The sequence below is a fragment of the Microcebus murinus genome, chromosome 14 (assembly GCF_040939455.1).
Source record: "Microcebus murinus isolate Inina chromosome 14, M.murinus_Inina_mat1.0, whole genome shotgun sequence".
In the NCBI taxonomy this organism is placed as follows: Eukaryota; Metazoa; Chordata; class Mammalia; order Primates; family Cheirogaleidae; genus Microcebus; species Microcebus murinus.
Genome location: NC_134117.1, coordinates 33,087,421 through 33,100,699, shown reverse-complemented (window position 1 = coordinate 33,100,699; position 13,279 = coordinate 33,087,421). Strand labels below are relative to the sequence as shown.

General features: G+C 36.8%; 1 protein-coding gene and 1 long non-coding RNA gene across 4 annotated transcripts in view; both read left to right on the top strand.

Annotated features, from left to right (window-relative positions):
• Positions 1–8,435, top strand: part of HECTD2 (HECT domain E3 ubiquitin protein ligase 2) — a 63,374-nt gene extending 54,939 nt beyond the window's left edge. Inside the window, exons 19-21 of the mRNA XM_012765674.2 lie at positions 283–398; positions 984–1,127; positions 3,941–8,435. Coding sequence (XP_012621128.1) covers positions 283–398; positions 984–1,127; positions 3,941–4,061 — 381 coding nt within the window. The 3' untranslated portion in view covers positions 4,062–8,435. The remainder of the gene's footprint in view (positions 1–282; positions 399–983; positions 1,128–3,940) is intronic.
• A 2,738-nt stretch (positions 8,436–11,173) lies between these two features.
• LOC105871993 (uncharacterized) lies at positions 11,174–12,931 on the top strand. Of its 3 annotated transcripts, none has more exons than XR_001154415.2 (3): positions 11,174–11,355; positions 12,636–12,725; positions 12,811–12,931. It is a non-coding gene; the product is annotated as an uncharacterized LOC105871993 (long non-coding RNA). The 3 variants fall into 3 exon arrangements; XR_012922949.1 differs by having other exon boundaries at positions 11,174–11,703; XR_012922948.1 differs by having other exon boundaries at positions 11,174–11,999.
• Positions 12,932–13,279: the final 348 nt, after the last annotated feature.

The following is a 13,279-nucleotide window of genomic DNA, read 5'->3' as shown; positions in this document are numbered from 1 at the left end:
GTGGGTTTTGGGGAAGAGTCATTTGCATTCGTTAAGTCATTTGCTTGTTTTTCTGTCAAACTACTAATTACTATTTTACAAGATTTATAAACCTCCAGAAGCAAAAATATCTTGCCTCACAGGGAAAAATATGAGTGGAGAAGATTTTTTCTTTGACAAAAATTGTTTGATTTACTGTAAGAGAAGTCATGGTTTGTGTGATTTGATTCAGTGAAAATAGTTCCAATTCCATTTAAAACCATCATTTTTAAATTATCACTTTTGATAAATAATTATTGGCAGCTGCTTTGTCCAGAAGAGGTTGAAATTCTGGTCTGTGGAAGTCCTGAACTGGATATGCATGCTCTGCAAAGAAGTACTCAGTATGATGGCTATGCAAAAACAGACTTAACTATAAGGTGAGCTCTTTATACTTCTGGTGGTAGGGCTGTGGAAAAGAAACAAAAAGGAATGTGGTTCATTTATTTTTATAACTTATAATCTTTGAATCAGTCAAGTTATCTGAAATATTGGAGAGTCCCATACTATCTTATTTAATTTCTACAAAGTATTATGAGACTATTAAATATGAAACACTTAGCAATCCCCTTGGGAGAAAATTATATAAATAAGTTTCTATAAAAGTTTAGTGATTTGACTTAAAAAAATGACTTTAGTCCTAGAATTTCAGGGATGATGTACTTATAAATAGCATTTTAATAATACTGTTGAAAGATAAGACTTGTAAACTGTATAGGAGAAAAATGACTTCTGTACCTATCTACAATTGGGCTACTTACACAATTTTATAAAAATGTTATTTTATAATGTTGGTCAAAATCCTAATTCATATATAAAAGCTCATCATTCTTTCATTTTACATTAAGGATACTATGTATGTTTAAGGAAAAGTGTTTTCCCTTAGAGTTTCCTTTATATTATTTTAGTATCCTATAGGATTTTTGTCAAAGCGTTTTATGTAAATTTCTCTTGGTGTTCTCTAGATACTTTTGGGAAGTTGTGCTTGGATTTCCTCTTGATCTTCAAAAGAAGTTGCTACATTTTACTACAGGAAGTGACAGAGTACCTGTAGGAGGGATGGCTGATTTGAACTTTAAAATCTCTAAGAATGAAACTTCTACTAACTGGTAAATTTTTAGATTGTAATTCTATTTTTCATCTATAGATTATTGCTAACACTAATATTACATTTGGAATCAAGAGATTTATTCAGTCTGAAGTCATTTTCATAGAAAAAGTATGGCCTTGAAATAAGGGACTTTAGGTGAAAGTTTTTGATACTTGTTAATACTGATAATTTGTTTCCATAAACTTTTTACTTTGATAAGTCGAATAAGTGCTTTCTAGTCTCTTATAGAACCTGTTGTCCACCCTTAATTTTTACTTAAATATATTTTTATTTTTAGGAAAAATAATAAATTGGGGTTTCTTGTTTGTTTGTGAGTTTTTGTTTTGTTTGTTGGCTATTATAATAAGTACCGCAAGTACTTCTAGTACTAGTCCTGTTTGTTTTTTAATCTCATGCTCTTTGCATATGAAGTAATGGTGATGATGGATTTAAGCTTTTTTCTAGTAGTGTTAATGAATTAATGCTGATCTACTTACTCCCTTTCCCAAATACCTGATAATATGTAAAGTTAATTTCAGTGGACATAACTTCAATTATAATCATTGTTTTCTCCTGCCCCATACATTGAACATTACCTGTCAGTTCTTCCTTTCATTTTAGAACTATAATCTGTCCTTTGCTTTCCCACTGCCACCACCCTGGTAAAGTTATTTTGACCTCAGTTCTAGCTCATTTAAATAGCCTTCTTTCTGGTTTTCCTACTCAGGGTTCTTCCCTTTCTAATTGTTTTATCAAATTCATTTTCCTTACCATTTTTTTGATCATGATACTTCTTGGGTAAAAATAGCTTTATTGTTCCCCACTAGTTTAAGTTCTAGAATCTGGAGCCTATGAAATAAATCTCTAGTCATCTCCCTCAGCCTACCTACCAATTTTCATTTCTTCCCATGTTTGAGTCAAATGGCTGTTTTGCTAATTCTTTAAACACATTTTGTGCCTTTTTTCCTCCATAAGTTTAAGTTGTTCCCTTTACATGTGGCATGTGCCTGGTACCTCTCTTGAAGACCCAGTTTAATATTGACTTCCTCTGTAAAGTCAAAAATCTTCATGCCTTCAGTGAGTTCCTCAAATATCTTATAGAAGTGATGTGCTACTTATCATATTACATTCTATATCTTAGTCATTTAGTTCTTCAAGGCAGAGGTTATGTTTTACACGTCTCTGTATTCTCCATGTGGCCACACATGGCAAGTGCCCAATAACTATTTCCTGAATGAATATTTAACATCAAGATTATATTTAAAACACAAAATAGATATTTACATATATATAAACTGAAGAAATTTCTGAACAGAATTTACAATTAAAGACCGAAAGTGAAAAAAATTCAGGAGAAGCCTTTTGAGATTACAGATTTACTTGCTTAACAGAAACTAATTTTTTCAGAATATTTGTCTTAAAAATATTGCCGATTCAAAAAGGATAGTCTGAGTAATCTGTTTTAATACAAAGGTGGCATTACATGTAAACTTTTCCAATAATTATTATTATTTCAAGGATTATTTTGTGAGCTAACATGCTTGTTAATGAATCTAGAGCAACTTTAGGACTCCGAGAGGGAACCTCACATATGTTAAATACAGCAAACAATCAAAGACACATAACATTTCAATCTAATGCAGTAATGGTGTGCCTCAAAAGACAGGGACAACACTCCAGCTGAAAAAGAAGTTTCCATTCCTCTTACAAGGTCCACCATTGACAATCCACTGGATTTGTGTTAAATCTTTACATATTAACAACACTGGTTTTGAAGTCAGACCAATCTAGATTTTAATTATCGGATCTACATCTTTATCAGCTCTATCCCCTTGAACAGACTACGTAACCTGTATATTTCCATGTCTATTTTTCCTCACCACTTTTTAGATTGTTTTGAGGCTTAAGGAAACAATACATGTAAAAGCACTTAGCACAGTGCTTGAGTCTCATAGACCAAGCACTCAGTAAATGCTGATTCTAATAATTTTAAGGCTTTTAATATAAGGGGACTCTCAAAGTTCAGTTTCTAATTGTACAAACTTCTTTAAAAATATTCTTGCTTTCTTTGGTGTATTATTCATTTTTATTTATTGACTAACAGCTATTCTGTTGCTGTGGAGTTATAATGACAGCTGGAAAGGGTCCTATGGTATCTGTAGAAATCCTGAATGAAAATAACAGTGTCATCATGTAGTGGGTTGGGAGAGCTGATGAAAAGGATTCAGAGGATGAGTCTTACATATGCATCAAGGGGCAGCAACATTAAAATTAAAAGTGAAATTAAATTTAAATTTAAATTTTAATTAAAATTAAAAGTATCCAGATATGCCCCAAATGCTCTTTTTATTACTTTTTGACATTAAAGACTGGAATATAGTAACATTATATTATCTACTACTCTGTCAGGTGTTTTTTGTAGATAGCTCTTTTAATCTTTTAAATAATCTATTTGGATGTTTTGCCCTATCACATTGATGGGGAAACTGAGATTTGGAGATATTAAGCAACTCGAACAAGGTCCCACAGCTCATAAGTGATGAAAGCAATACTCAAATTCAGATCTGACTCCAAAGAAATGCTTTTCAAATGAAAATTTCATGAGAGCAGGGACATTGACTGTCTTGCCTGTAAACATAGCCTTGGTGTCTAGAATGGTACCTGATACATGGTTAGGTATTCAGTAAATATTTGTTCAGCGAAGGAATGGATGAATCGTATCGTTGCACAGTAAAATAGATTCAAACATGTGTGTCTTGGTATTTTGAAAAGTTGCTTAGCAATCATTTTATGTGTGTTTTAAAACTTAGTATTTTTTTTAAATTTCCTTAGGTTACCTGTGGCCCATACCTGCTTCAATCAACTTTGCCTTCCCCCTTACAAGAGCAAAAAAGACCTGAAACAGAAATTGATCATTGGAATTTCAAATTCAGAAGGCTTTGGACTCGAGTAACCTAGAAGACTTGAAATATAATATTTTATATGTAGCATTCACTTCCCTCTTATTGTGCCTTTAACCTTTTCATGTTTTTGTCTCAAAACAGTTTCACAAAGCTCACCAACTTTAAAATACTGAGTTTTTTTTAAAATCAAATATGAAGTATGTTCAGCAAGGGGATAATTTTCTAAAAACACAGAAATTGCTTGAGTGAGGAAAAGACCACATGGCAGAGACAGGTATGGGCCAGTCCCTCTTTTTATAGCACTTTATCATTCTCTGTAAGTTTTGTCACAAATATTCCACTGGGAAGACAAAGCGCAGTGAAGAATGCATTTATGACATAGTGGAACCCAGTGGCAGATTGTGCACGGCTAGCACATATTAGCAAAGCAAATAGCTACATTACCTTTAACATAAGGGATGTAGCCATATTTTCATATAGAGGGAAACAATAGTATAATTGCAAATGCAATTTACAGGGTTTTTTGATATACTGGATGTGGTCCTACAAGATTCCTTTTAACTGTTGCTGAAAAGCATGTAAATAACATAAAAGCCTGAGAATAATGGGATTTTGATAGTGCCATTTATTGCTAAAGATTTATTTTTACAAAGTAAATTCAGGGTTTTAGATGTGTATACAGCTTTTACATATCAATAAAGATGATTGTATAAGAGTATTTTCAGACTAATTGGGTTCAAGGTTGTATTCTTTTAAGTATTGTTAGTCTGCATGCACATTGGCAGTAAACTAGTTGAGTACTCTGTAATATTTGTATAATGATCATTTCTTCTTAAGGGTCAAGATATTAGAAAAGAAATCAAACCTAATTATTGATGAATTATGTCAACTACAAGCACAAGAGAAAAGAACTGCTTTTATATATTTTGATTGATGTACAAGACTTATAGCTACATTTTTGATCACCAGTGTACTGAAACACTAATTTTTGGAAAAGGGTAGGATAAGGCATTTGACAAAAGTGAATACAATGATAGCATTTGTGTCAAAATGATATAGCTTGATGTAAAAATAAAATTCAGCGTTTTGGCCAAAATGTTTGTTTTTCACTGGATTCTGAATATAGTCGATTCGAAGTACCCTCTTTTTTCAAGTTTCTAATAAAGTAGCATGTAAAAAGAAACTGCATTTTAAGTCAGATAGTAAATGGGCTTTTTTTTAATTTATAGCAAATGAAGCAGTTTTATTAGCATATTACAAATATTTCCAAATCAAGACTTCTCTACTATACTTTGACAGCTTTCCTTCAGAAAACTCTGAAGTTATATTTGCAATAATAATGAAACCAGCATTTAGTACCAGCATATGGTTCAGATGTAAATAATACTTCCCAAAATTTTTTCTGGGTTAGGCTGTCTTCTTGTTGGTATGCTTCCTGCACCCAACCAGCAGCATTCTCCAAGGGTGGAGGAACTAATCAGCTTTTTCTCTAACAGTTCTGAAGCCAACCCATAAATCTTTGAGGAAAAGGAGTTACTTTGTTTACCATTCTCTTTGAGACAAAAGTGACTCTGCTTTTCCATTTGGGTTTATTATTTCAAGGGTATTTCTTCTTAAAAATCTTGGAAGGCCTAAGAGAGTTAAAGGCATATTGGTTTGGTTTTGCTCTGTTTTTAGTCTGTATGCAAATAAAACTGCTTCTCTCTTACATTGCTTGAAATAGAAAGTAAGCTGTTTAATGTAGGTTGCTACTAATAAGCACAAAAGAATCATGTATTAGAAACCAGATTTAATTGTTTTAAATAAAATGTAAACAAAGTATTTGGTAGAGATGACTCATGGAAATACTGTGTTGGCCCAGTCTGCATGTTTAATGATGTGCTTGTATATCGATAGCTATGTCACTTTTAAATAAGTACACAAGCAAGCCAAATTTTAAAATTACAAAGTCCATAAATAACTGGAGAATTTTTGTTGTCTGTTGTTATTAAGTTGAAATTTATAACCATTTATCACTAAATTGCACATTGCCTTTATTTATTTATGCTCTGTTTTTGGTTTACAGTGTAATAATACCTCATTTAAAAAATAAAAACCACTACTGTTACATTTTGTTAATTTAAACAGCTAGAACATTCATGTAGTTACTTTTTATATATATAAAATCTGTTAATGAATTCTTGATTTTTGTATCTGCCACAGTATAATTAAAGCATTGCACAGTATTTATCAGTATTTACAAAATTTCTTGTCCTTTTTAAATATTTGCTTAATCATATTTTTGTCTATATAATCAAAAGTTTTTAACAGTCCCTCTTTTTTGTATAAATCTGTATTGTATTAAGTTAATTTCTGGATGAAATTTTTCAAATATTAAAATTATACAGTTGGTCAGGCTTCAGTTCATTTTTTGAACATTAAGCAATTAAAACCATAGGGTTAAAATATTTTATAAATGCAAACTGTTCTTTGTGTTATACTATCTATATCTTAATCTGGTGCTTAGGAAGATGGCTAACACATAGCTTCAAAAGATGTGAATTGTTGATATTAAGTATAACCAGTTTCCTTAGCATATTTTCAACCTGAAACAATGTATATCCAACATTTGGATGACCACATAGGTAATCCACCAAATGAATGTATTAATATAATGCCAATGGAGTACACTCAGAAGTGAACTGAACATGAAATTTCATGGGCCATAGCTAGACAACTTCAGCTCTTAAGTATTCCTTTCCAAAATCATTCATTTGGCCTTTTTTCCCCTTGTCCAATTTCCTATGCTGAAGGAAGGGAGAGAGGAGATTATGAGAATGTTGATAGAATGTTACAGGTGATTAATGGAAGAAGACAGGTAGCTGAATGGAAGAAAGACCCAGGTGGGTTTTCACAGAGGAGGACACAGGATCAGTTCACCCAGCTGGCCATATGTCCTTTAGTCCTGTGCTTGGGTTTTGGAGCCAGACTATGTGGGTGTACCACTTACTAGCTGTGTTTCCTTGGGCAGATTAAGTTCCCTGTGCCTCAAATATAAAACAGAAATAATTGGTAAAATGGAAATAATAAACCTACCTACTTCATAGGATTGTAGGGAAAATTATATGAATTACTGTGTAAAGCATTTACACCATGTCTGGCATATATTTATAGTAAGCAATATAAAGTGATGCAAGACAAATCATGTTGCTAATATGATAACATCTTAGAACCATTGCTTTTGAAGCCCCCTAGAGGTTTTTGGCTGTCAGACACTGGGTCCGACCACAGGTTAAAGAACACAAAATGCTTTTGAAGTGTTAAAATTGTATCAGGAGAATCTTATTCTAGAAATAATGTTTTAAAATTTATCCTTATAGATGTCTCACTATGCAAGAGTTTTAAACACTATTTTATAGATGTGTAACAAGATAGAAGTTTAAATTTTAAAAATGCAGTATATTTTTAAATATTTTAAATATACAGAACAATTTCAGAGATTAACATAATAAAAGACCATGTCCCCACACTGCCATGTAACAAATGTTATTAACATTTTGCCAGATTGTTTTTTTAATTAAAAATTGCAGGTGGAATTGAAGCCCCTTTTGTGCCCTCCAATCCCGGTGTACTCCGTCTCTGTTCCCCATCAACTTGTGGTTTGGGTGAATCCTTCCCACACTATCTTTACGTTTGTATTATAAATGTACCAATCTGTAAACACTATGTAGTATTGTTATAGTTACATACATAATATACTCTACATATCTTTCCACTTTCACTCAATATTGTCTTTTCTAGATTTATCCCTATATTTAGATATGATTCATTTTTAACTGCAGAATAGAATCATTAAATGCATGTACCACATTTTGTTGACCCATCCTCCTACACATCAACATTTAAGGTCTTTTCCAGTGTGAACCAGGTAGTTCAAAATATTGCACTTTGTTAATAGTCATCATTGGGATTATTCATGCTTTTACTTTTCATTTCTTAAGCCACTTATCCAACACCTTGAACATCTATAGGATATTAATTAAAGGAGCAGAGATGAAAATTTATGGATCACTTACAGTGTATGTGGCATTTTATGCATGTGATTTTATGTTTAATCTTTACAACAGGATAAAATTGATATTATTGTCTCCACATTACAGATAAGGAAGTTGGAATTCAGAGAGGGCTAGAAGGTTGCCAAAGATAACACAGCTGTCAGGGAACCAAGGCAGAATTTGAACTCATGTCTGTCTGACTCTGAACATCACAATTTTCCATGTTACATACTCCCCCAACTATCAAGGCATGCCATTCATTCCCAAGCTTTAATTATTCCAATGGAAGCAGAGAAAACATTTTCTTGCTGATTAGACCAGGAGTAAGTCAATCTGGATTCTAGTCATAAATCTGACCCTTAATGGCTGTGTAAACAGGGCTGATTGCTCTATTTACTTCCCTTTGTTTCCTTCTTTGTCTTAAAAAAATGAATATCCTTGGAATTTTAAAATATAGTACAAAATGACAGTTTCTTCTGAGTCAAGAAAGAAATTATATCTGTACTAACGACTGCATATAAAACTACGGCAGCAAAAACTGTATGGCTGACTACTTGGGATATGGGCAAAGCAGTATTTATGGGGAGATTTATAGCTCTAAACATTTTTATTACCAAAAGGTAAAATTAATAAAAGTTCAAAGAGGAGGGTAGGTAAAGGAAAATAAAGAGAAATGAAGATAAAAGTATCAATAAATAAATTACAAAACATAAAAACAGTATGCCAGACATAAACCAAAGAGCAGTTTCCTTGAAAACACTGAAAAATGGATAAAGGTCTGGAAAATGTTAATCAGGAAAAAAGGAAAAACACAAAAGTAGATATTGAATTCAGTCACAGCAACAGAGGAATGCCACAGAGCCGGGATGCTCCTGCTTTCAGACGCCACAGTTCAGGCACTGCCTAGAAGAAAACTGAAGTTTGATAGGAGAGAATTTCAGAGGCTGATTTCACAACACCTTCCAGAAAATGGTTAAGGATTTACTTTTGGAAAGAAACTTTACGTTGGACATATTCATCACACTTTGGGACTCCTTCCAGTTCCACTCTGTCCCTCGCCCCTAACCTCTGCTGTGACCTCCAGTCCCAGATTTCAGCAGCCTCTGGGCAGCTCCACCTGAGGCTCCTACCAGCTCCTCAAAAATGTGGCCACACAGCTCTCATATGCTCCCCTCCCCCACTTCCTCCTCCCCATCCCCTTGTCCTGCTCCACTTTCTCTTTCATATAAATGACAGCATCCACCTGCCCACTCCAGCTTAACCCAAGGCTTTGTTTTTTAACAGCTCTTCTCATTCATATCTAAGCAGCTGCCGAGCCCCATCAATTGTAGACCCACAGTGTGCCTGTTTACACTGCTGCTGCCCTAGTCCAAGCCTTGACCACCTAATCAATGCAGTAGCTCTCATTTGGTCTCTGTGACTAGTCTCTTCCATCTCAAATCCACCGACACACAACTTACCACCACATTGCTCAGAAACCCTCATGGCTCTCTATTGCCGACAACACAAAGTCAAAATACATCATCAGCCTTTGAAGACTTTCCATTGTTCAACCCAGTTTGTTCAACCTTAGCTCCTACACATCTCTTTCAGATATGTCATAACCCTCCCAAACAGCACAAAAACTTGTCAGAAACCCATGACAAGAGTTCTAAGAGAAAGGATTATTAAGAAATTATTTAATGTGTACCCACCTAAGTTATCCTTCAAAAAAAAAAGCCAAAAATATGTTTGGGCATGCAAGAATTTAAGGAATGCAGCCCTCAAATGCCTACCTAAAATAACAAGAACAAAAAACCTACTAGATAACAAAGCCCAAGTATAAGTAGATGAATTCTAAACATAGTAAAATAGAACAAAAGCAAACAAAACATAGTATGGGGCAAAGGAAACGTGCGCATTGCCATCCTCAGCAGAGGAAAGGATGTGGTTATGGGCTTTAAATCCCACTTCTGAGTCTAACTAGACCTAGAATTAAATCCTCCTGTGTCATATGCTAGTTATGTGACCGTGGGAATATACCTCAATATCTTGAGCCTCAACTCCCTACCTACCTACTTACCTACCTATCGTCTAACTATACATCAATCATCTAAGGCAAAATGGATCCTCCCAGAAAGTTTCAAGGGCCAGGCCTAAAAAGCACTCACCACTTCTGCTCACACTGTGTCAAAGACAACTGAGTGACACAGAGAGGCAGGCTGGAGTCTCAGGAGGCAGATGCTAACAGGAAGTTTGAGGGCTCATAAAGTTTCTTCAGAGTTAATACCTGTGAAAGGAAAGAGATGGAACGTAGAATTGAGCAGAAGGAGAAGTTGAACCATGACATAGTCCTGACAAAACAATAGCCAACCCAGTGCAGAACTCTGATGTAAATGTTACCCATCAGAGGTGTTCTCTACCAGATCAAAATGGTTAGGGCACAACCATGCCTAGCTGCAAAGGAGTCTGAAAATTGATCCAGCTGTGTACCTAAGAATTGGGGAAAGCAAAGTTTGATGACAGCTGGCAGCCAAGCAGGAGCTCAGGTCATTTTCTACAGACTGATTTGACAAAAGAGCCCTGTTCTTGGGAGTTTAATGGTAGAGCAGACAGTTTGCTCCCCATTCAGACACGTGTGTTCTCCATCTGCTAGAAACCTGAGCAGGGCAGGTGTGATGGACACCAGGAACCTGACCCTAGCAATAGAGTCTGTGAAGTGCCTAGAAAGTAGGTGCCTGACTGACGTGGCTTCCATCTCCAGCTTTTGTTGTTGAATTGTGCTTCTTTGAAAGTATGAACTGTCCCAACCAGAGCCCAACTCATCAGTGCTTGGAGTGATTTAATAAGTCAAAGGAGGGAGAAGAGACGTGGGCACTGAGTTACACAACAGTCCTTGTTTATGCATGATCCCATCAGCCTTGACCTCCGAGGTGCTGGAGAGCCGACTGTCCAAGAGAAAAATCCAAGCCCAGTCCAAGAGAAAAATCTGGAGACCTAGGCATAAATCCCCCACGTTGTATCAAGTGACCTACTTTTCTCTTTTGGCTGTCACCTCTGAGGTTCCAGTGGTCAAAGGAAAAGTTGGGAAGTTCTCTGTGATGTCACAGCTGAAGATAGAGCTGCCAAGCCCTCCCTGCTTTGATGCCCCACAGGACAGCATTGGGAAATTCAAACCAAACACAGATCCTGACCACCCAAGGAGAAGGCCTGGGTTAGCGGCTGGTCATCCAGAATCCCCAGGGGACCAGGATTGGGGTACCACCCCCACCCACCGGTGATCCTGAGCAGGGAACCTGTCACACTGCCAGCCGAGGGGGGTGAGGGACAGGTGGGCTGCACAGGAGGGCCCCCCTCCCCCTCCTGACTCCCTCATTGGTGCCCGGTCCCAAAGCCTGGCAGAGAGTAGATGCCCCCATATCTACCGAGGTGCTGAAGGCCCTGCAGCAAACCCAGAATGTTCCTTTAAGGGTCAGAGGAACCATCATACAACTAGGGCAAAAAGACCATCTTTTGCTTAGACTGAGCCCACCCAGAAACCTTGGGCAAGTGACCTCACAGAGCTTCCGTGATTCAACCATGCAGTAGGGCAACTGCATCAAGTCTACCTGCGTGTCTGGGAGACTTTTAAATCTGAATCCATGGACTTCCAGTTCCACACACATGCTCCTGGAGGGCAGTAGGTGCTTCCTGTCATTTTCTTTTTGATTGCGATAACCTAAAAGGAGTTCCACACACAGACTTTGGCTCGCCCAGAGGACTGTGCCGTGCTGAATACTGGGTTAGTTTCTGGTCATCTGGAACCATGGATGTGTCACAGTTTCAGACACAGGGAGATGAATGAAAGTGTGCTAGCTTCCCTTGGCTGCTGTAACAAATTAGCACAAATCCAGAGGCTTAAAACAACACAGATGTATTATCCTGCAGTTCCGGAGATGAGAAGTGTGAAATGAGTCTTCCTGGGCTAAAATTAAGGTGTGGAAAGGGCTGCATCCCTTCCGGGGGCTGGAGGGGAGAATGTTCCCTTGCCTCTTCCAGCTTCTGCAGGCTGCTTCCTAGTTTGCAGCCCCCCTCCTCCCTCTTCAAGCCAGCAGCAACGCAACAACCCCCCCACCCCACTCCCCCCCACCCCCACCCCCGCCTCCCTCTTTCACATATAAGGGCCTCTGTGATTACACTGAGCCCACCCGGATAATCCGGGATAATCTCCCCATCTCAAAATCCTTAATTCGATCCCATCTGCCAAGTCGTACTTGCTATGTAAGCTAACAGTCACAAATTCCAGAGACTGACTGGGACATGGACATCTTTGGGGATCACTATTCTGCCTCCTACAGAGGCTTTTTCACTGTCTAAACAGTTTAATTGAAGAAAAAACAAAGGAATAATAATAAGGAACAGTCAAAATAGCTTATTGAGTCTTTTCAATTTATTCATGGATTTCCTATAACAGTCCAACTATCATTCCTATGATTCTTTTTAAAATTTATCAATATCCAAAGTATTTGAACACCAATTTCAGATGTTCTTCTTTTCCCAATATAGCAGAAGTAACATCAAAAATAAAATAAAACAAGCTTTATATACTTCTCTGTTTCCTCCCTTTTCTAGGTTTCTCAATGCATTAAGAAGACTTTTCTTGTTAAAAGGAATAAAATAAACCAACATGCACTGACATAGACAGATGTCTAAAATACACAGGTAAATATCAAAAGCAACCTTCAGAGCACCGTGTTTTCTGTGATCTCATTTTTATAAAATGATAGATTTATCTTTGTTTGCACAGAGAAAATACCCACAAGAATATGAGCCAGACCGTCGACCGTGTTATGCTGGGGGCTGGGAGGCAGGAGGAAGGAAGCACTGGGCTCCAGCAGAACAGAACTTGACTTCCGAAGTCATCATTTCTGGAATGTAATATGTAATAAATTCATTTTTTTGTAACCAGGAGAAAATTAGGACAGTGCTTGTTTGTGTTTAAAGACTAAGGGGATCTTCTAAAATATGGCTTTTTCCGGAGAGTAGCATCAAGCGAAACTTCAGGCTGCTGCTCAGCCCCTCTGAGCCTTAGGGCCCCACTTGTGAGTTCTCCCCGTTACCCCCTTTCCGAGCCCTCCTTAGAAACTGCAGACTTGCTACCTGCCCCTGGAATCACAGGGAATGTAGGTCAGGTAATTAGTAACCAGAGTTTATTTACTTTGGAAAACAGTGCACTCAGGCAAAATAGGCCAGTTCCCATTGCGCAGGGCAGAATC